This window comes from Pimephales promelas, chromosome 13 (genome assembly GCF_988280905.1).
Source record: "Pimephales promelas chromosome 13, fPimPro1.hap1.1, whole genome shotgun sequence".
NCBI lineage: Eukaryota > Metazoa > Chordata > Actinopteri > Cypriniformes > Leuciscidae > Pimephales > Pimephales promelas.
This window is the reverse complement of record NC_142781.1, coordinates 29,526,458-29,550,746: the sequence shown is the minus strand read 5'-3', so window position 1 is coordinate 29,550,746 and position 24,289 is coordinate 29,526,458. Positions and strand designations below refer to the sequence as shown.

The following is a 24,289-nucleotide window of genomic DNA, read 5'->3' as shown; positions in this document are numbered from 1 at the left end:
CCTGCCTCATGTCATGGGAAAAAATTTGTCTGGATTGATTTCATGACTTGCATTAGTATTCTTAGGCCGTGTGTCCACCAAAGTGTTTTTATTCAGCTGAAAACGCTAGACGCTCTGCTGAAGACGCCGTGCTTTGGGCGCTTGAGAGCATTTTGGCAGCGCAGCGTTTTTTCCGTTGAGACGTTTCGTTGCTATGATACAGAATATCCGCAGCAGTTTGAATGTTGTGACAGTTGGTCGGTGTGGTATTAGTCCCACCCCTCCTCCACTGTGATTGGATGCGGCTGGGTAAAAAGTGACATTGATGAGCGCTGCGTTTTATCCAAAGTTAAACATTTTTCAACTCCCAGCGATCAGTAAAAACGCTGGGAACTCGACGCTTCAGCTTGAAAAAAAAAACGCTCAGCGCCTCGGTACGCTCATGCCGTTTAAAAAACGCGGCGCTCCCATTGCAAACAATTGAAAACATTCGCCATGTGCGTGGAAAACCGCTTTGGTGGACACACCGCTTTACTCTGAACATTGAACTTGGAAACACCCTTTCACAACTTTTTATTTTCAAAATACTAGTTTTAACACTGAGTGATAACGCCCCATGACAAATACATTATTAAAAAATTTTATATTATATGTGAATGTTATTATTGTTATTAATGATTTATATTAATAATATTATTATTTTTGCATAATTTTTGGACTATGAACTATTTCTTAACCCATAAAACAAACGTGAATAACAATCAAACAAAAAAAGCAAACAAACAAATAAATAAATAATGGACATCATAAATCATTTCAGAAATTATTATTTAGAATACAACATTTTTAATTACCATTTTATTTATTTATTTTTTTGCACAATTGTTGGACCTTACACTAATGCTTAAAACATACTGTAATTATTGAAAAATAAATAAATAAATAAGTCAAGCAAACAAAAATTGTTAGACCATGCACTAATGTCAAATAAATGTTTAATTATTATTATCTATTTTACATTATAAATTATAATTAATTATTTAGAATACAAAAAACTAAATGATTTATATTATGCATTATTATCATTAATTTATCTTTTATTATTTATTTATTTTAATTGTTGGACCTTGCACTAAGGTTAAGGTGTAATTTATTGTCCCAAAGGGAAATTTGTCAGATGGATGGATTTAATCAAACTAATACGTTAAAGAAAGATACCTTTTAAAAGGTATCTTTCTTTAACGTATTAGTTTAATTAAATCCATCAAAATATGGGGACAAACTTGCCCATTAAAAAGACTTCAAAGTAAAAAAAAAAAAAAACTCTATAAAACTCCATAGTTTTATAGAGGTTTTTTTTACTTTGAAGTCTTTTTAATGGGCAAGTTTGTCCCCATATTTTGATGAAGACATGGTATTAGTAAATATTTCTGAAGGGAAGTTTCCAAGAACTCCCACTCAAGTAACATTGAAACATGTGCTCTTACCTGAGTGTCTCGGTCCACTTCAGCTCCAGCTCCAGGGCCATCTTATCCATTTTGAGCTTCTCTTCCTCTTTGGTGGAGATGAGTTTGGCATCATGCTGTTGTTTCTGAGTCTCCATCTCTCCCTGAGGAAAAGAACAAGAGCGAACATTAGCTCTGATGAGCCATTAAGCACATGACCTGTAATTGTGAGGTCTAACACGCGGCACTCAGGACGAGAGCTATCAATCATACTGGGGTCAGGAGATGGAAATCCATTTTCATTTCTCAACTCACTCAGTTCTTTTCTCACATACACACAGGTACGAGTACGATTCATTATGCATGGCCACTCAGATAACCTGTGTTTCAGGTAAGGACAGAGGAAGAGGAACCATGAAGAGGCCTCTCTAATGAAGTGTCACACAGGGGCCAAAAACGCAGGTGGGTGCAATTCAACAGGCGCAACTATTACGCATCGCAAAATGATGAACTTATTGCAGGTGTTTTTAGAAGCTATTCGTGGAAACTGAGAGCAAAAGCAGTAGAAAATTACCCACATCACCTTTAATAAAAAATAAAAAAGCCTGCAAAACTGGCCACACTGGACTTTGAAGTATGAAGTCTCATTAGATTAATAGCTTTTGGAAATAGACCTGAAGGGCCGTTAGGAGGTTGCTGGTCTCTCGGAGTCTGGCTCGCGTGGCATCCAGCTCTTCTAGAAGATTCTTCTGGGCGTCCTTCAGATTGGAGATGTGTCCCTCAGCAGAACCGAGTCCCGTCTCTCCCTGCTTCACCAGCTCCTGGAGTCGACTCACCTGAGGAACAGTAAAAGTTACTTGCTTTTGAGCAGATCCTTCTCTCTTAGAAGAAAGGTTCTATCTGCGCTACATATTTGGAACCCCTTAAAGGTTCTATACAGAACCCTTTTTTAAGGGTTCAATAATAAGAACCCTTTACACTCTTAGAAGAAATGGTTCTATTTAGAACCAGAAATGGTTCCATCCCCCGCTTCATATATGGAACTCCAAAATGGTTCTATATAGGACCAATTTTTTTGGTAAAAGGTTCTATTGGCCAAGTATGGAACCCCAAGGTTCTATATAGAACCCAGAGGAACCCTTTTTTAAGAGTGTATAGAACCTTGGGGTTCCAAATACGTAGAGCTGATAGAACCTTTTAAGGTTCTATATGGAACCTTTTCTTCTAAGAGTGTAGGGTTCTTTGTGACCAGGAAAAAGGTTCTATATGGAACCTTTTGGGTTCATTCATTATCATTTCATGAGCAACATATGCTGAAAACAGCATAAACCAGCTATTTAAGAGGTCCCAGTGGGTCTGTTGACTGGGTTTAAGAGGGGTTTTACTTTTCACCCAGCTAAAACAGATGAGGACCATCCTAGGTCAGTTGAGAAACAAGCAGAGTAACTTCTAATTCTAACCAAAATATAACCTCTTACGTCACTGCTTAAAGATGCGTTTCATTAACCATTAAAGGTCTCTCACATTCTTAAAGTTCAATCCAATACAGATGTTGATGTTAGCATGTTTCTATATCAACACCTAAATCCTCTAATGAGCATAAACATAATGTACACAACACATAAATAGTTAATGATACAGTGCTTTTTAAGACTCACCTCAACTATTTTGAAAACCACCTTCAAGTGGGCAGCATGGCTAAATAGGTAGCCTAGGTGGATAATTGGTTTCTAGATGGTGGTTATAAGCTGGTCATCATCTTCGACCAGCAACAAACCAGCTACCAGTTGGTCATTACCAGCTAATGTGGTCAGGCTGGACTTTACTCTATGATTAATGAGCTAATGACCAGCTTAGATCAGCTAGAAACCACAGCTACCATTTATTTTTTTAAAACACAGATACCTTCTTAAGATTGATCTTCCAGAAAGTTTGGCGTTTAATGTGCTCATCAAACTGGACTCATAAAGTAAATGAAACATGCCTAAATTGAATGATCAGTAATGCCTATTTGCAGCTATGGGACAGAGCCAGATTGGTGTACCGGAAGCCCATTAAAACAAATCGAGACTAATGAGATGGTAAACACATGACACTGAAATTAATCACCACCTCCCTCTGCTTCTGTGCCTTCCTTTCTACCTGCTAAATCACTTTCACAGAGACAGTACAGGGTTTCGAAAAGAACGGACAACACTAAACAATGCAGAGTTCCTAACAATGACTACATGCATTTACATGCACCCTCATAACACAATTATATTTAGATTTAGGCAATATTGCGATTGAACTTTATCCTCCTTTACTTCGATCAAATTGATGCTATAAAGCTCATAACCGTAGTAGGCATAATTATAGTAAAAGATGTGGCACATGAGGATTTAATTGCTATGAACAAGCATGTAAACACTGTGACCACATCTATTCCAATCTGACAAACTGCACATGTCTTTGTGATGTTCATGGATGATGTTGTCATGTAGCGGTAAAGAAGGCATCATGAAGACACTGGGCTGCGTTTAACTCTTTATAAAACGGATAGTTCCGGTCCTTGATTCTGATTGGTTGAGCCACGTATAAAAAAAAAAATCTGCGTTTAAATTACTCAACAAACATACTGTACACCTGTGACCGGATTACAATAGTATTACTGCACAACTGCCGTTTGTGATTCTTTTTTTGCTACATCTGTTGCGTTGCTCGCCAAAATTCTTAGCGAATAATCAAAATAATGAAAACTGCATGCGAACAGGAGTGAAGACTTGTGTCACGTAAACATCTTACTGTGATTAAGTCCTTACTCTTATTATTGGAAAGAAACAAAAAATCACATTATTGGTGTAGTTCTAAACATAGTCAATGATCAGTGTTTTATTGATTATAAATGGCCTAAATGAAGGTTTCAGCACACACATTACCGTACCTCACTGTTGGCCATGTTGAGTTTGGCACTGAGCTCCTCTCGTATATTGTCCAGTTCCTCTCGCAAAAGGTTCTTCTGTTCCTCTAGAGAGTTACGTTCCTTCTCGAACTGATCCTCCATCTCCTGCAAGTCCAACAGAACACCTCAATTAAAAATGACAACTGCTTACAAACGTGTGAAGCAATTCATGTTGGAGATAAGACAAAGTCATTTCTCATTTTGAGGTTATACTTCACCAAAAAGTGAACATTCTGTCATTTCCTCAACCTCATGTCGAGGAAAGAAACTCATACAGGACGAGGTTGAGTAAATAACGGCAGACGTTTCATTACTCATTACTGGATGAACTATTCCTTTAATCATGATAAAATTCTTTTTTAGGCTGTGGCATTTTGAAGGCATGACCGTCTGAAAACTTAATTTCAAACATGTCAGGGTAGTGCCTTAGGAAATCCACTTAATATCTGTCTCAGGGAGTAGGAAGAAATAAGATGACAAGATTTGCAATGCAAAAACAAAGCATGAGAAGAAATGAATAACTATATATTATTCATAATAAGATTCTCCAGCTTTCTAGACCTCTCCTCGAAAATAATAACACAGAAACTAATCATAGTCATCCTGTGACATTTACAGAATAAAATGCAATTTTTGATTGTTTCCTGCCCACCACAGTCTTTTTATTATGTAGTACTTAATTCATATTTCTCAAATATCTGCTTATACATCCTAACTCTAAGAATTAAAATATGTAATTAATTAAGCCTGAGCACCTTAATCTAGACACTTCAATATACTTTGTTTTGCAGATATTTCAAATTTAAATTATTGACTTAGATTAAAAAAAGAGGCAAAATGAAGCATTAAATGAATAGTCATTAAGATGTTTTAATGTTTTAGAGGTCTCTTCTGCTCAGCAAGGCTGCATTTATTTGATCAAAAAAAGTAAAAACATTAATAATGTGAAATATTACAATTTAAGATGACTGTTTTATATTTTAAACATTGATTCCTATGACAAAGCTGCATTTTCAGCATCATTACTTACAGAAATCATTCTAATATGCTGATTTGCTGCTCAAGAAACATTATCATGATCAAAGTTGAAAGAAGTTAATGCTTAATTTCGTGGAACATTATTTTCAGGATTCTTATCAAATTATTTCAAATAAAATGTTGCACAATGGTCAGCAATGCTTTCTTGCTCAATATACGGGGCAGGCATATATATATATATATATATATATATATATATGAAGAGTTCAGATGCAAAAGCCTCTAAATGCCATTTGAAATTTTCTTCTAAAATTACCATTTTTATCAAGCTTGTATATTTAAGTTCAGTAATTTCACTTAAATGACAATTAATAGGTAATCTTCATTGCCATTTAAGTGAAATTACTGAACTTAAATATAAAAGCTTGATAAAAATGATCATTTTAGAAGAAAATTTCAAATGGCACTTAGAGGCTTTTGCATCTGAACTCTTCATATATATATATATATATATATATATTATATAAAGGATACTTTGAAATATATATACAGTATTTGCAAGGCTATTGTCAAATTAAAGTCTAAAACTGTCAATCTTGTTGACAGTTTTCTGTCAAACAGTTTTACTGTCAAAGATATTAAAAGAAGCAAAAGACGAACGTGGATGATATGAAACAGCAGAGCGATAGATGTTGACAAATGAAAGATGACAGAGACGAGATAATCTCTCCCGCTCATTATAAAGAGCAGCGGAGAGCTCCTTGCACGTGTTGATTAAAGTCCCACGTCACTTCATTTCTGTGCATATTTATATACGGGTAACCATGGGCGCGTGGGCCTTGAGGAGAAAGAGGTCTTAAGAACGCCAGTGTTTAAAAAATGTATGGTTAGCACAGACGAGCAAATGGGCTGAGCGCTCAGTATAGCCGGCACTGGCAGGTGTGCATAATTCACTCCATCCCCAATTCGAGACAAACAAATATGTTGTGCCTTAGTGACATGCGTTAAAATGGATCCATGCTGTGATCCATGTCAAATTAAGTAGAATCCAGTTATGATCTCCCTCCCAGAAAATATAAAATACATCACACACATGGGGCTCTGTTCTGAAAATAAAGGTTCTTCTAATGCCACAAAGTCTGTCACCAGAGTAGTGAGTCACCAAATAAACACACTATGGACAGACACTAGAAACCGAATGCGCTCTGGAAAAGAAAGATAAAGAAGAGAAAGAGAGAGGGCCCTAGGCTTCTTCTAAAATAGGATGTTGTGCTGCTCCTGTACAAGACTGTGAGTCAGCGGCACACTCTAACAGAGGCCACTCTCATTGATTATTCATTTGCGCCTCAATTTTTCAAACTACATTTCCATTTCTGAGAGTAGCGGGCGCTACGGCGTCGGTGAGATAAGCCCAAAGCTGTAATGTGATTAACCGGTTGCTGCTGCGGCATCACGGCTGATGTCCACCGGCACAAAGGTTCGCTGAAGGGTTGTACAGGTTTGACAGCAGGTGATAAAGGCGGAGCAGGCCGGATTTGGGCAGGCGTAATCTCTGTAAGCGTGAAGGGAACTTCTCAGAATGAGTTAAAGTGAGAAAATTAGATCCATTACATTAGCATGCATGCTACATTCTAAAGGTAGGGGAAATGTAAACACGATTGCGTATGTAAAAACTTTACGCATTATTAGGATGCCACACTGCCTGCATTTGGATGCTAGTGTAAGCATCTAGCCTGAAAGGGTCACTAGTACCTGGAGAAAGCTACATGTTAGCATTGTTAATATTTGTTTGTTTTTGCATATCGCGTCGCGTGTAGTTAGGACACGGTGTAATTATTACACCGTGTCCTGCTAACTAGACGCGACGCGACTGTGAGACGCCACACGTCAATCAAAAATCACAGCCATTCAGAACAGCGTGTGGGCGGAGTCTCTCTGTGAAAGCGCACTGCTGGCTCGCACTCGCATTCGAAATGGGTCAGGACATAATCAAATCAAGAAATAACATTATTAAAAATTAAACCATTAACAAAATATACTCATTGACTAATTTTGTTATGAAGTACAGTTGTATGTTTGCATAGAATTCATTTTGAACGCTATATTATATGCTTTCAAAATCTGAGGTAAATTATCCGTTATCGCTTGTGGCACCGTGACCTAACGCCTTTGAACTTCGACAATCAGTTCCTCGTCGTCCATGTTTGATGATTAAATATTCATGACATGCAGAACTTCCATCCAATGAGATCTCTGTGTGGGCGGATCTGTCAGCCGCGGCGTCGCAGAAATAGGAAGCGTTTCTAAATTAGAAACTTTGCGTGTCGCCGTCGCGTCTGGTTAGGACAAAAACTCTGATTAACTTGGAAAAGATACCTTTTATCGTGTGTTGCGGCGTCGTGTGTAGTTAGGACACGGTGTTAGACATCGCCATTGCACACTGAGTCCGACATTTTCGTATGCCTTTTTTTTGTATTCGTGATTCGGTGGCTCTGAATTGTCAAAAAACCATTTAAACTCCATTCAAACTGCTTGCTACGGATGCGAAAAACGCAGAAAATCGAACCCACTTTGATTTTTTTTTATGACGGACGAAAGTTTCGGAGGCAGTGTGCAAGCGCGATTAACATAACGTGAGGTCGTATTTATTTTTTAACGCGCGGAAATTTCGGACGCGAATTTCAGACTCAGTGTGCAATGGCCTTTACTGGGCGCAATGCGTACTGTATGTGTGCCGTCACCTGTTTTTAAAATGTATGCCATGAAATAATAAAGGTGTTTTATATTTTTCTAAAAACTAATATTCAAGTATTTACACACACTCTGGGACGATCTCTGAACAGGAGAGAAATATCTCACTTGCTGCTCTGCTATGTTTAGCTAACAATCTGTTGTGTGTGATTTATAATTACAAAAAGATTAAGTATTTGTGAACTGTATGGATATGGATGTGCCGGGCTGCTGGCAGCTGCCTATTTTGAGGGAGGGTGACAGATTGCGCTCTGACTGAGTCAATTCAGTGCCGCTTTCTAGGCTTTCATTTCATATGCTATCGGGCTAGAGAAATCAAAACAGACGGTTTAGTCATTACTTTTACTATTTACGAACGTGTCTCCGCTGATGAGTGAAATAACAGTTATGCCTTTCATTGCTAAAATCAATGAAGATCGAGTGTGACTGGGACACTTTGAGCAGGGTGGAAAGGGCGAGATGGAGGCAGGACGGAGGTGATAGTGTGTGTGAGATGAATTTGCACTGTTGTGCCAAACAAGGCGGGGTACTGCACTATTTTTCCTTTCTGTTTCTCTATTGGATTAGTGTTGTTGCACCACACACACACTCCTAAATACAGTAGAGAAAAGCTAGGGATTATGATTATTGGTCGATCTACATATCGCCAAGTCCGATATACATAAAGTGTGTGTTAAGTGTTATATGTGAAGCACCATGACAGCTTAAAGTAATTGATTATTAAAGACCTGAAGTTAACTTTATAGCAGGTGACATTTGGCATTTTTTAAACATCGGTCTCGGCCGATAAGTTTACTGATGTGTCGGATTCTCCATCTTAATTCGTTCATTGTCTCAGTTTAATAGTCCTATTTAGTTAGAACAGTTAAACTAAGAAAGCAAATGGGATATGAAAAAGTATTATAGCGTTTGATTTTCTATTATTAATAGGCTACTAAAAAGGAAAACACTATGGCCTGGTTTCACAGACAAGGCTTAGATTAAATCAGGATAAGGTTTATAGTTTAATTAGGACATTTAAGTACATTTTATAAACGTGCCTTGGAAAAAAAAACTGAATAAATAACACAAATAAAAAGAATAAAACAGTTTTGTATCACAACATTTTTATTTTTGTATTTTGGCTATCTATCTCTGTACCTGATTATTATCTCAGCAGACAGACTGGATCCTTGTGTGCTTGTAAATGAATAATTATTGTGTTTTTTCAAAACCAATCCTGAACCTGTTACAATTGTTCTCTCTGATCTTTCACTTGCTCTCAAAGGTACTTCCTGTTCTTTCTTAAGGTGACACCTCCTGACTGATGCTAGACAGCGAGTCACATCTACCGTCTGAACCTAATGTCTGAAGTGCAGTCATGCTGATATTTCGCCAGGACGGCTGAGAGCGTTTAAAGAGTTGTGTGTGGGCACAGCTGACAGCGATGTGACAGAGTTCACTCACAGACAGGAGGCGGTTCTTCTCTTTCTCGGCGATGCTCTGTGTGTTCTCCAGAGTGGCCCGGTGCTTCCTGGAGAGCTCCTCCACTGCCCGACTGTGGGTCTCCTTAAAGTGAGCGGTATCCTCTTCATATCTGACACGCAAGTTTATGAGCTCCTTCTCATAGATCTGCTTTTCCTCTCGAAGTGACTGAAGAGAAAAATTAAAAGACAAATGTATTTAAAACATGTTCTCATGCTTATATATATATATAGAGAGAGACAGAGAGAGAAAGAGAGAGAGAGTGTATAATTGTATATAAATTTGTATATAATTTTTAAAAACATCTAAACACATACATTTCATTATTGTCCATCTGTTGCATTTGTATATGTTTATTAGCACTTTTAAAATTGTGTTACAGTTTCTGAATATTTATTATTTCCATTTATTTTATTATATGACTATTTAAACAACCGTCTTAAAATGCCATATGTTCACCAATGCTGCATTTATTTGATCAAAATACAGTAACGCAAAATTACTCTATGGTCTCGGTCTCGACTCGGACTCGATCCTCTATGGTCTCGGTCTCGACTAGAACTCGACCCTCTATGGCCTCGGTCTCGACTTGGACTCGACCCTCTATGGTCTCGGTCTCGACTAGAACTCGACCCTCTATGGTCTCGGTCTCGACTAGAACTCGACCCTCTATGGCCTCGGTCTCGACTTGGACTCGACCCTCTATGGTCTCGGTCTCGACTCGGACTCGATCCTCTATGGTCTCGGTCTCGACTAGAACTCGACCCTCTATGGCCTCGGTCTCGACTTGGACTCGACCCTCTATGGCCTCGGTCTCGACTCGGACTCGACCCTCTATGGTCTCGGTCTTGACTCGGACTCGACCCTCTATGGCCTCGGTCTCGACTCGGACTTGATCCTCTATGGCCTCGGTCTCGACTAGGACTCGACCCTCTATGGCCTCGGTCTCGACTCGGACTTGATCCTCTATGGCCTCGGTCTCGACTAGGACTCGACCCTCTATGGTCTTGGTCTCGACTCGGACTTGATCCTCTATGGCCTCGGTCTCGACTAGGACTCGACCCTCTATGGCCTCGGTCTCGACCCCTTATGGTCTCTGTCTCGACTCGGACTCGACCCTCTATGGTCTCGGTCTCGACTCGGACTCGACCCTCTATGGCCTCGGCCTCGACCCTCTATGGCCTCTGTCTCGACTAGGACTTGACCCTCTATGGCCTCGGTCTCGACCCTTTATGGTCTCAGTCTCGAATCGGACTCGACCCTCTATGGCCTCGGTCTTGACTAGGACTCGACCCTCTATGGTCTCGGTCTCGACTCGGACTTGATCCTCTATGGCCTCGGTCTCGACCCTCTATGGTCTCGGTCTCGACTCGGACTCGACCCTCTATGGCCTCGGTCTCGACCCTCTATGGTCTGTCTCGACTCGGACTCGACCCTCTATGGTCTCGGTCTCGACTCGGACTCGACCCTCTATGGCCTCGGCCTCGACCCTCTATGGCCTCGGTCTCGACTAGGACTTGACCCTCTATGGCCTCGGTCTCGACCCCTTATGGTCTCTGTCTCGACTCGGACTCGACCCTCTATGGTCTCTGTCTCGACTCGGACTCGACCCTCTATGGTCTCGGTCTCGACTCGACCCTCTATGGCCTCGGTCTCGACTAGGACTTGACCCTCTATGGCCTCGGTCTCGACCCTTTATGGTCTCGGTCTCGAATCGGACTTGATCCTTTATGGCCTCAGTCTCGACTCGGAGTCGACCCTCTATGGCCTATGGCCTCGGTCTTGACTAAGACTCGACCCTCTATGGTCTCGGCCTCGACTCGGACTCGATTAGGACTCGACCCTCTATGGTCTCGGCCTTGACTCGGACTCGATTAGGACTCGACCCTCTATGGTCTCGGTCTCGACTCGGACTCGACCCTCTATGGCCTCGGTCTTGACTAAGACTCGACCCTCTATGGTCTTGGTCTCGACTAGGACTCGACCCTCTATGGTCTCGGTCTCGACTCGGACTCGATTAGGACTCGACCCTCTATGGTCTCGGCCTCGACTCGGACTCGATTAGGACTCGACCCTCTATGGTCTCGGTCTCGACTCGGACTCGACCCTCTATGGCCTCGGTCTTGACTAAGACTCGACCCTCTATGGTCTCGGTCTCGATTAGGACTCGACCCTCTATGGTCTCGGCCTCGACTCGGACTCGATTAGGACTCGACCCTCTATGGTCTCGGTCTCGACTCGGACTCGACCCTCTATGGCCTCGGTCTTGACTAAGACTCGACCCTCTATGGTCTCGGTCTCGACTAGGACTCGACCCTCTATGGTCTCGGCCTCGACTCGGACTCGATTAGGACTCGACCCTCTATGGTCTCGGTCTCGACTCGGACTCGAGTGAGCTGGTCTCAACTACAACACTGATAATAATAATAAAAAATCTTTTCACTTTAACAAGACTAAACAGGATACAAATACTACAGGACAGTCTGTGAAAGTTCGAGTACGGTTTATGAAAAGGGAACAAAGTGGACACTCAGACTGCCTCTTGTTCAGAGATGTCATGAATCCAATCTAAAAGTATAACAGAGAAAACTGAAAGACACCTTGTCCACACTGCCACTGAGAGTCATCTGCCCGCAAGAAAATAAACTTCCTATTATAAGACCAGCAGAAGTGATGGCAAAGTGAATCACTCCACGATGCTTTCCCGCTCTATTTAGTGAGTGTTGTCATAGTAACACCTAACTCAAGGCCGTGCTGCAAACAAACTGTGATGTGGGCGACAGAAAGAAACTGACAGAAAGATGGATGAAGCCTTTTCAAAGAGGAATTATCCTGAAATTCAAGCACACAGCAGCAGATCGAAAAGACACGATGCTTCATATATTCTACATTTTTGCAAATTTGACCAGTTGGTCTTACGGAAGTGCTGATTACGGTCTGTTTCACCTGAAGTGTTTATGAGGGTAATAATGTTCACACAATGGGGAATTGGAGTCTTTATTAAAGATTTTTGTTGACCTTGAGATTTAATAATTATAATAATTTGTTACATTTATATAGTGTTTTTCTGGGAACTCAAAGTGCTTTACATGGAAGGGGGAATCTCCTCAACCATCACCTGGATGATGCGACGGCAGCCATATTGTGCCAGAACGCCCACCACACACCAGCTTACCAGTGGAGAGGAGACAGTGATAAAGCTAACCAGTATATGAGGATGATTAGAAGGCCATGATGGACAGAGGCCATTGGGAAAATTTGCCCCGGATGCTGGGGTTACACCCCTACTCATTTCGAAGGACATCCTGGGATTTTTAATGACCACAGAGAGCCAGGACCTCTGTTTAAAGTCTCATCCGAAGGACTTTTTAAAAATTATTTATTTATTTATTTCTGTATTTGAATTTCATATAACATTTCTTTCATTTGGATGACATAGTTATAACATTAACAAACTTAATGTGATGCATATTTGTCATAAATAAAACATGAACCTCATCATAATTTCTGTAATAACTAATAAACTGAATGCATTCTAAATAAACAATCATCAGGTTTATATATTTATCATCAATACATTGAATTTTCAATCAATACATTTTAACAACTGAATATTATATAGATCATTTTTATATTGCGAATAAAAGCCTAAAAAAAGCCTGGACTAAACTGTTCAGTTCACATGGATTAGTAATCTCTTTATGAACTTTTTGAAGCGCCAAATACTTTGCGTAGCTGTCAATGGAGGGACATTTTTGACATTTAAAAAAAAAATTAAAACATTTTGCTAACATGAGGTCTTGTGTCACTGTCAGTCTTTTTACATCAGTGCAAAACTATGATATGCAGATTAAGACAACTATTCATTAACATGCATTGATTAATCCCATGTCATGTAGAAAAAAAATAAAAACAAAACAACAACAATAAAGTTGATAGCACCAGTGCAACCAGTTGAAAAGTTAGTCTGGAGCCCAGTATTACCTTTTGTGAGCTTGTTTATTCTTAATTTCATTGTTCATTCTCAGACAAAATGGTACAAAAGCTCTCACAAGGACGATGCCCTTTAAAAAGGTTCTAATTTGTACACGTTTGGTACCAAATTTGCACCTTTGAGGTACTAATATGCACTCTTGTGGTAAAAAGGTGTACCTTCCGAAAGAGTACCGCCCCAGTGACCGTTTTTCTATCTTTTTGCTGAGAAACTTAAATTTAATAGACAAAAATAAGGGAAAATGACTGTAAACTATGGGAAGAGAGAAGGGGAATGTAATTGCAACGCGTCACAGGGCAAACTGCACCATGGCTCTTTAAAAAGTTTCCCAAAGTCTATTTCTAATACTGCTGAGAGGGATATTTCAGGAGCAAAAACAAGCCCACATTCCCACAATCTGTTTATTGGGGCTCTCAACGTATTAATAATGAATCAAAACCCAAATGCGACAGGACAGCCAAAAAGGCAAACTGCTAGAGCAGATTGTTGCGTGAAAACAGCACGAAATGCCATACTGTAGCGAGTCAAATAAATAGCCACGCTGTCTCCGCAAAAGAAAAATGATTGCAGGGCTGAGTGAAACCACTAAGAAATGAGAATTCCCGTTCCATCAAACCAGCCGTCCACAAAGAGACATTTTCTGAAGTCTTGCAGAGAGTTTTGAATTAAACATGGAAGTCTGGATTTAGCCGTGATAAAGCAGCTAGTGTTTAACACGAGAGATGGGCTTGTATATGCTTTAGACATAAAACTAATGACGTCTCAGAGGAACTCATGTGAAATAAATGTTACTGCAGAAGATTGATGTTCGAGCTACTTACAGACAGATTCTGCAAACTTGAGCTGTTTTTCCTCGCTCCATCTCCCCTACACACACCAACTACGCTTCAATATCTTGTGGTGCAACACAAATCATGCCCTCAAAACATATTCGGACACTTAAAAAATGACATTGCATTAGATATAAAACATCAAACCAAGTGGCATCTGCATAAAACGCTGCAAGAGCTTTTCTTGACTTCCCTTTTCTGATCCATTTTTGCTGTATAAATCCAGCTAGTATCATGAGTGTCCAAACACTCTAAGCGGGTCTAAACGAATCCATATTCAGCAAACTGCATCGAATTGATCCGTACCTTCTCCAGGGAGACGACCTGCTGTCTCTGCCTCTCGTCCAGCGTCTGACATTTGTTCTGCAATGCCCCTCTTTCCTCCTCCAGACGTAACACCTTGTCCTTCAGACGAGACTTTTCCGATTCCAGATCCCGAATGACCGCCTCGTGAGTCATCTGAGTGGCCTGCAAGCTTCCGATCTGACCTGGACAGCAGAGAGAAAGCTGGAGATAGAGCTGTACAAGAGGGTCAATGCTTTGAATGTCATCTAACGCAGATGGGAGAAATAGCCCGTAGAGGGCAGACAGTCAAAGATCCTTTCTAACTGCCAATACTGTGAATCTGAACACAGCACATAGATTTTAACTATCACCAGTGATGTTTGCTTACTCTGCAATGGCTTGATGGGTCGTCTATGGCAGTGGTGCAAAACTCCACAGCCCTGCAGAGTTTAGTTCCAAGTTAAAGAGGTGTTCACATTTGGCATGTTTGCTTGGATTAAAACAAACCCTGGTGCGAATGCTCTGTTCATTTAAATAAGCTTGAACGCTGCCATTCGAATCCTGTGGACGGAGACTGCTTCCAAACAAACTCTGTTGTGGTTCAAATGTAATATGAATGCAACACTGACCAAAGGCAAGTAATCGAACCAAAAGGGGGACATGATGTCTCAATATGCGACCCTAAAATGGGACAGAATGCTTAAGCGCACCTGTTTTTTCTCGTTGTAGTCGCAATGTTGCCCATCGCAGTTCAGTACTCTTCTAAAAATGGCTGGGTTGTTATAACCCAACATTGGGACAAACCCAGCCATTGGGTTAAATTTTTGAATGACATTTTTAACCCAACGTTTGGGTTTGTCCATATTTGACCCAATGTTGGGTTAAAAGAACCCAGCATTTTTTAGTCTCCTCGCAGCAGATCTTCATTTGTGCGTGACGGAGAGACTCCTGCCGCTGTTTTGACTTCTTTACACATTTTATAAGCTCTACACGAGTTCTCAACTGGTCAAAATGGCATCATATAGACTACGCACATACAACCAACCAATTTAGCCCATGCACACAGCATTGTTTTGGATGTTTGGTGAGTTCTGTTGTAAAATATATACATAAGAAAAGCAGACCTATGAGGCTGTGAACAAATCCCTAAGCCTTTAAGTTTGGTATCTTTAGGTTCGGTGTTAAAATGCCAATGTGAACTCTTAACTGGACCAGGATTAAATGTTTTTTGGTCTAGAGTAGACCAAACTGTGATGTTTTATATCTATTGTATCAAAATAAAGAAGCAAGCACAGACACGAGTGTGTATTCTTTTTCTTCTCTTTACTACTCTCCTCTCTTCTCTCTCCTCTCCTGCCATCTAGTGGCTACACATTAACTCAGCAGACACAACATTTCCCCCTTTTTTTAAAGGCTTTTGGATAGGTTCTGTTTTAGAACATTACAACATAATAACATACTTTATTCCAACCACTAAGTAACACAGAATTAAAGAATTACTTAAAGAAACAACTTATCTCTTTACATAAAACCAGTAGTATTATAAATGAATGGTATATTAACTCCTGGTAGTTCCTTTAAGGAGTGCCTTAATAACAACAACAATAACTACTCCTATTAAACAACAATTGACTGTATTTGAATCATGAACTATTTCAGTACCATTGCATCTATTTATTTTTCTAACACAAAGTCTTTCAACCAAGCTGGTTGTTTAAACTCTCTCACACTTCTTCTGAGGGTAGTTTGCTGTTCCTTTTCCTCAGTATTAGGCTGTAAGCTTACTTTCCCAAAAGTCTTTCCCAAACTTATCGACATCTCATTTGGAACTCCCGTGAGACGAGACGCATTCCATTTCTTCCCATCTTCCAACAGGAAGGTATTTGGTCCAACTTTCCTTCTCACCAAACACGGAGCAGTGTACCTTGTAGAGCCTTTGCGAACATGCTCTGGTTTCTTTATACGCACCCAGTCCTTTTCCTTGAATTTGGGTACCTTAGCTCCTCTCTTTTTGTCAGTGTAGTCTTTGTATTTCTGCTGCTTACGTGTCACAGTGTTTTTAATCTCCAAATGTGTCTTCACTTCCCTGCTGACAGGCAGGACATCCAGTTTTGTACGCATCTTGCGGCCACGCAGGAGTTCGAAAGGTGTAGCCCCTGTGGTAGCATGTGGCGTCGCTCGGAAATTATGCAAGAACTGTGTCACAGCTGCCTTCCAGGACTTCTTTTCCTGAATTGCAGATTGGATGCATTGTTTCAACACTTTATTAAAGCGTTCTACTGCCCCATTGGCCTGAGGGTAATATACGCTGGAGTACAAATGCTGAATGTTGCGTTCCTTCAGAAAATCAGCAAAAGCAGTAGATGTTAGTTGTGAGCCATTATCAGACACTAGGCAATGTGGATTACCTTCTCTACTGAAGATGGTGTCCAGGAAAGTTGTTATGACCTCTGTTGTCACTTGTGATGCAAAAGCTACTTCTGGCCACTTACTGTAGTAGTCTACCAGTGTTATGGCGTAGCGGCAATCCCATGTAGCCGTCTCAAACGGTCCCACAATATCGATGGCTACCTTTTCCCATGGACCGTTAGGTAATTCCACAGGTATGAGAGGTGCAGGTGCAGGCTTGGCCGTTTTGTCATTCAGCTGACATGTCAAACATGAGGCAATCAGAGTTTCTACACTTCTACCCATTTTCGGCCACCAGTACAGCTCGCGAAGTCTTTGTTTTGTCCGCACAATTCCTTGATGTCCTTCGTGAGCTAAATTCACCAGTCTTGTACGCAGAGACAATGGAACTACAAGGCAATGATCCCCCCGCATAATGAGAGGACCCTCCACAGAAAGCTCATGTCTGATATGAAAGTAAGGTTCCAGTTCTTGTGTCACTGACTTCTTGTTTTTAGGCCAGCCGTTCTTGATCTGTGCACGAAGTTGAGCTAACTGGAGGCAGCTTTCCGATGCAGACGAAAACTCAGATACTGACAAGGCGAGTAAGTGAGAAACAGTGGCGACCATTTCTGGTTCATCTGTTGATTCACTCGTCTCCGGTAAGGGAAGTCGAGACAGACAGTCTGCTGTTGTGTTGTATCTCCCAGGGCGGAATGCAACATCATAGGAATAGCATAACAGACGGGCCGACCACCTAGCAATTCGCATGCCAGCTCTACCAGTGCCTTTTGAAGTAAGAAGCGTTGTAAGGGCTTGGTGGTCAGTGCGCAGAACGAAATGTCTACCCCAGAGATACGTCCTCCATTTTTCAACACTCCACACACAAGCCAGTGCTTCTCTCTCCACAGTCGAGTACTTCCTTTCAGCTGAAGAAAGAGTTCGGGAGGCAAATGCCACAATGCGCTCCGTACCATCAGCATGTAACTGAGAAAGGACTCCTCCCACACCGTAATTAGAAGCATCAGTGCTCACGTAAGTTGGCAATCGGGGATCAAATAGAGCTAGAATGGGGCTCTTTGATAGAAGCGTCTTCAGGGTGGCAAAACTTTGATCAGCCTTATCAGTCCAGAAGAAGTTCACGTCAGTGGAGGTTCTCAAAACTTCACGCAGGGGTTCAACCACTGTTGCGTAATCAGGCAGGAATTTACTATACCAAGACGTTAGGCCCAGGAATGAGCGCAGTGAGGCTATGTCATGGGGAGCAGGTGCATGCACGACAGCAGCTACATTATCAGCATCTGGGTGTAATCCCTCTTTAGAAATCGTGTGCCCCAAAAATTTCAAGGTTTGCAGCTTAAATTTACATTTCTGCATGTTTAGTTTCAGACCAGCCTTGTTCAGACAGTGAAGTACGGCTTTTAAACGAGTGTCATGGATTCCCTCTGTTTCGGCGTAAACAATTAGGTCATCCAAATATGCTTGAACACCTGGCAATCCGTGTAATATCACTGTCATCATCTTCTGAAAAGCAGGCGCGGCTGAAGCCAGTCCATACGGGATACGTTTATAACGGAACAGTCCATCCTGGGTAATAAACGCCGTTAAATCCCGACTTTCCGGGTGCAATGGAACCTGGTGGTATGCTGAGGCCAGGTCTATGGTAGAGAACACTGTTGCCCCACGCAGCTCTGCCAACAGTTCCTCTATATGAGGCAAGGGGTGGCTATCAACAACTATAGCCTTATTTGGCTCCCTTAAATCAATGCACATGCGAATTCCACCCCCCTTTTTTTGTGTCACCACAATTGGGGAGACCCACGGAGATGCATCCACCCGTTCAATTATGTCCTGCTCCAACAGGTGTTTCACTTCATCAGAAACTGCTTGCCTGACTGACAATGGCAATCTTCTCAATTTTTGCTGAACAGGAATGAAACCTTCTTTCACTTTCACTTTGTGCACGAATCCGCTTGCGCATCCTACAGTATGCACAGGCAATATTTCCGAATTCTCATGTGTAATCACAGCATCGCCTTCAATACGGCAGTGAAGTGCCTTAAGCAGATCCATTCCCAGCAAAGGTGAGCCTGACTTTACTATATAGAACGTGCCCATTGCAGTACTACCATCATGGAAGACGTCTGTAGAGAAACAGCCCAGCACTGGAATAATCTCCTTGGAATAAGAAACTAATTTTACTGTCGCTGGATTGAGGGTGCATGAAGCAAAGTGTTTACGGTAAATGCTCTCGGGTAATATGGATACTGATGAGCCCGTGTCTACAATTAACTCCACTGGTTGACAATGTCCATCCTTTGTTTTAATTTGCACTGAACAGAGGATTTTGTCTGTCACTGTCTTAGGATCATTCATGTATAATACAGTGAGCTCTGGTATAACAATCTCACGCACCTGTTTCTGTGATGATCGGCAAACTTTGGCAAAGTGCCCAATTTTTCCACATGAATTGCAGACTGCTTTAATCGCTGGACATGTAGGTTTGTTAGCCATATGGTTGTTGGATCCGCAACGGTAACACGAACGCCGCTGTCTCGCGTTCGCGGCTGAGCGATCTGATGATGGGGAAGGTATAGTCTTACTGTCCCTTCGTTTAACGTTCCGTTGACTCTGTATGGCCCGCACTTGTGAAGTATCAGAAAGTAGCTCGGAATTCCTAAATGCAGTCTCCATTTGCACTGCTATTGAGACAGCCTTATTCAGCGTGAGGTCGGGTTCAAGCAAAAGTCTGTCCCGAACGCGTAAATTGGCTGCTCGCTCCACGAGCTGGTCACGTAACATTTGTTCTTCCATCTCTCCGAAATCACACGCGACCGCAAGCTCCCGTAAAGCAGCCAGGAACTGATTCATGGTTTCATCAGCCCGCTGTGTCCTTTGCCTAAATTTGTGTCTCTCTGCGACAACATTAACTGCAGGAATGAAATACCTTTTCAGTGCAGTGACAGCCGTCGTATAAGTATTGCCCGTGTCTGGTAAGGTATAAAACAGTCTTTGTCCTTCTGTGCCCAAGGCATGTAATAGAACAGCTCGCTTTCTTTCTTCCGGCCATGCGTCACCAGTAGCATCGATCACAAGTAGGTAGTTTTCAAACATTTTGAGCCATACGGTAAAAGTAAGTGCAGGCTCGCCAGGGCATGGCAGGAATGGAGCTGGTAAAGGAACTGTAATCGACATCCTCGTCGCCAATTGTGATGTTTTATATCTATTGTATCAAAATAAAGAAGCAAGCACAGACACGAGTGTGTATTCTTTTTCTTCTCTTTACTACTCTCCTCTCTTCTCTCTCCTCTCCTGCCATCTAGTGGCTACACATTAACTCAGCAGACACAACACAAACGACCACGCGAACCGAACTACAAGTGTGAACACACCCTCTAATGCACCTCAAGTCGTTCAGGCTTATTTGAAAACTACAGGTGGCCCTCCAGGAACTAAAGGTGTGTATATGTTATATATTGCATTGTATTTATCAATTATAGTATGTTAAACAGCATGGAACATTAAATATGGTACATTATGCATGTTTAATTCAGCAATTTCAATCATCAGCATTTAACAAAAATTGTTATTTAGCATTTTAAATTCCAATTTTGTGTACAAATGTATTAGTTTTTGGCAACCAAATATGAATAAAAAACTGTTGTTATTTTCTAAAACGATTAAAATTTGAGGTCTGAAAAATAAATAACTGAAATAAAAAAAAATAAAGCAAAATATAAATATGCACAAAAAAAAAATCACATAACAAAATTACTTAATCTAAAATGAAAACTAAATGCATAAAAATAAAATCTACATAATTCAAAATATTAATAAATACAAGTTACTAAATAATATTATGCTATTATGTATAAAATACCACTGCAAGAAAGAGTAAAACTTGAGGATGTTATTTGCTTTCAGTTCATTTGTCCTACCGGAAATGAATGGTTAAGTTTGGTGCATTGCATTGGGGGATGCAGTATTCAAGTTTCCTTAATTTCCTCCAATTTAAGTGCCCTTGATTGTTCTGGTGATACTTGCATGTTTCTGCAGTTTCTTGTCTTTTATACCAATAAAACTGTGTTTAATCCAAGTTAATTACATTAAAGGTAATGATATCTGCACTTTATTTCACCATAAACATTTAAAAATGCACTGGATAGTGATATGGCCTAGTGGTCAATGCATAACCGAGTTCACGCCTAGATAAAGATCTCAGAAAACGGCTTCTTCTTAATGTTAAATCCATTAATGGCGTGCAGAAAGCACATTCTCACTGTAATTACACTAAACACAAAAACAGAGCGCGAGTTGAGCACTTGAAAACCCTATTGTTTCTCCCAGATAGAGGATCAGAAGTCTGTTTGGCATTTAGGTGTGACAGGCCCAGCTGGGTTCTGCCTCCCTCAGGGAACATTCCAGAATGTGGGTGATGAACACAGGACACACTTCTGATGTTGCCAGGATACCAGGGGCTGATCCGTAACCCCAAACTTTTGTGTCAACAACAACAGCTAATGGAGCTCTGGCACTCATTTGACACGTTGATGAATAAATCCAGTTAAGCTTTTACACTAAAAATATATTCTGATAATTAATTAAACAAAATCACTACTTCTCAGCCAATTAACTGTTTAGGTCTAAATATAGCAAATTATAAAGATAAATAGATAAATACAAATAAAATAAGAATCAGGTCTTATTTGTGAAGTTACAATAGATTTTTATTTCAAAAAAAAGTTGTCCTACTACTACTACTAATAATAATTACTATTAATATATTCAAAAAAAAAAACATTTTTTGAAATGCATGGGCTAAATAATTGTAAATATTTGTATGAATCTAAATTCTAAGTTCTGAAATACACTTAGATATAACACACACACACACACACACACACACATATATATATATATATATATATATATGAAGAGTTCAGATGCAAAAGCCTCTAAATGCCATTTGAAATTTTCTTCTTTAATGATGATTTTTAGCAAACTTGTATATTTAAGTTCAGTAATTTCACTTAAATGGCAATGATAATTACCTATTAATTGTTATTTAAGTGAAATTACTGAACTTAAATATACAAGTTTGATAAAAAATCATCATTAAAGAAGAAAATTTCAAATGGCATTTAGAGGCTTTTGCATCTGAACTCTTCATATATATATAACTGAATCAGGTCTTAATAGTTTAAACTAAAAAGTGAATTATTGTAATAACTGTAATTATTATCATTAATAATGATAAATTCAAGGGTTAAAATCTATTAATAATGATAATAATAATAGATTTGAACCTCAAAATAATTATTTTAATTTACTTTTTTAGAATTTAGGAAGTAATTAGTAAAGAAGTAATGCAGTAATCAAATTACTCTGTTGAAGATGTAATTAGTTGCTAATAATTAATTCCTTTTTTAGAGCAAATTACTCGACACTGCCAATAACAATAGTAGTTACAAAATACATGCATAAAAAAATGCATGTTAAGAAAAAATATACAAACAACAGCTAACCTGTATGAATTTCATTTAATTAAACTTCAAATTACTTTTTTTTATTTAAATTACAATATTCTGTATCCTGTTTGCTTCCCTTAATTCAACTTTAATTCACACCGAGGAGTTTAGTTTGAACTTGAAGGCACTTCATTGCATTTCACTCTGAATGGAGCACACGCCTGCTGTGCATGTTGGTAATGGATTAGTTGCCTGAAGCAATATAGAAGGATAAATCAATGAAGCCGAGTGGAGTGTGCTTAAACAGTGGGCTGTGAGGTGATGGGAGAGCGTGCTCGTATATCTCATATCTCACTGGCTTTGAGCAGGATCTCGGTGGCCTGCTGTTGCACTCGGTCTCTGGACGCCTCCAGCTCACACTCCGCCTCCCTCTGCCTGATTTCCACAATCTCCGTGTCCTTGGTCACCTCCTCCAACTGTTTATGCAGATCCTGCAGAGAAGCACACAAACAAATCAATCAGTATAATGACCAATCACCTCACATAAACCTCTCCAGCTCTCTGTTCATCACCGAGCTGCCTCTATATTTAACCATTGTGTGCTTTCTTTCCTTTGTCTCTCGCTTTCTCTCATGTCACTTTTTCCATTTTTGCTCCTCTCACAGTGTCTCCTCTGATCTCAAATTCATCCTCATTAATTGTGGATGTACACATTAGCTCTCTCTGCTTTTCATCTCTGCTCTCGCTGTCAACTTCCTGCATCGCTTTCTGGTGCCATCGTCTTCTCCGTTCACTTCCAACATTGCGGAGCCAAGTCTTCGACTTTTCACTAAATTCATTTAGAACATTTATTTTGTCCGTTATATTCCAAAGACATGTTTCTTTGGTATAAGAACAAAAAGAAACAAGGAAAAAAGGATCACTTGTAGAAAAATCCATGCATTTTTCTAGATAACGATTACAACTTGAATGGTCATGTTCTGCAGTACAGAAAAGAAAAAAAGAAAAAAAAAGAAAAAACGAACACTCTTTTACTCCTAAGGACTATATATATTCACAATATTTATTTAATAATACATATTTAGGTTCATGGTTCATCCATCCATCCATACATCAACCAATCACATGGCAGTAGGGGTGTGGTCCTGGTCAAGACAATCTCCTGAACTCCAAACTGAATGTCAGAATTGAGGTGATTTAAGCAATTTTGAGCTTGGGGATGGGCCCCACAGACGGGCCGGTCTGAGTATTTTACAATCTGCTCAGTTACTGGGATTTTCACGCACAACCATTACAAAGAATGGCATGAAAAGGGAAAAACATCCAGTATGCGGAAGTCCTGTGGGCGAAAATGCCTTGTTGATGCTAGAGGTCAGATGAGAATGGGCCGACTGATTCAAGCTGATAAAAGAGCAACTTTGACTGAAATAACCACTCATTACAACTGAGGTATTTAGCAAAGCATTTGTGAAGCCACAACACGCACAACCTTGAGGCGGATGGGCTACAACAGCAGAAGACCCCACCGGGGACCACTCATCTCCACTACAAATAGGAAAAAGAGGCTAAAATTTGCAAGAGCTCACCAAAATTGGACAGTTGAAGACTGCAAAAATGTTTCCTGGTCTGATGAGTCTCGATTTCTGTTGAGACATTCAGATGGTAGAGTCAGAATTTGGTGTAAACAGAATGAGAACATGGATCCATCATGCCTTGTTACCACTGTGCAGACTGGTGGTGGTGGTGGTGTAATGGTGTGGGGGATG

The 24,289-nt window shown here is 40.3% G+C and overlaps 1 protein-coding gene across 5 annotated transcripts in view; it reads right to left on the bottom strand.

Annotated features, from left to right (window-relative positions):
• The window catches only part of fam184ab (family with sequence similarity 184 member Ab), a 164,909-nt gene that overhangs the window by 53,048 nt on the left and 87,572 nt on the right, over nucleotides 1-24,289 (bottom strand). For all 5 annotated transcript variants that reach the window (XM_089118852.1, XM_039692940.2, XM_039692941.2 and 2 more), the window contains 6 exons: nucleotides 22,879-23,014; nucleotides 14,689-14,870; nucleotides 9,541-9,726; nucleotides 4,348-4,470; nucleotides 2,099-2,260; nucleotides 1,467-1,588 (listed from right to left, as the gene is read on the bottom strand). In XM_089118852.1, coding sequence (XP_088974978.1) covers nucleotides 1,467-1,588; nucleotides 2,099-2,260; nucleotides 4,348-4,470; nucleotides 9,541-9,726; nucleotides 14,689-14,870; nucleotides 22,879-23,014 — 911 coding nt within the window. The remainder of the gene's footprint in view (nucleotides 1-1,466; nucleotides 1,589-2,098; nucleotides 2,261-4,347; nucleotides 4,471-9,540; nucleotides 9,727-14,688; nucleotides 14,871-22,878; nucleotides 23,015-24,289) is intronic.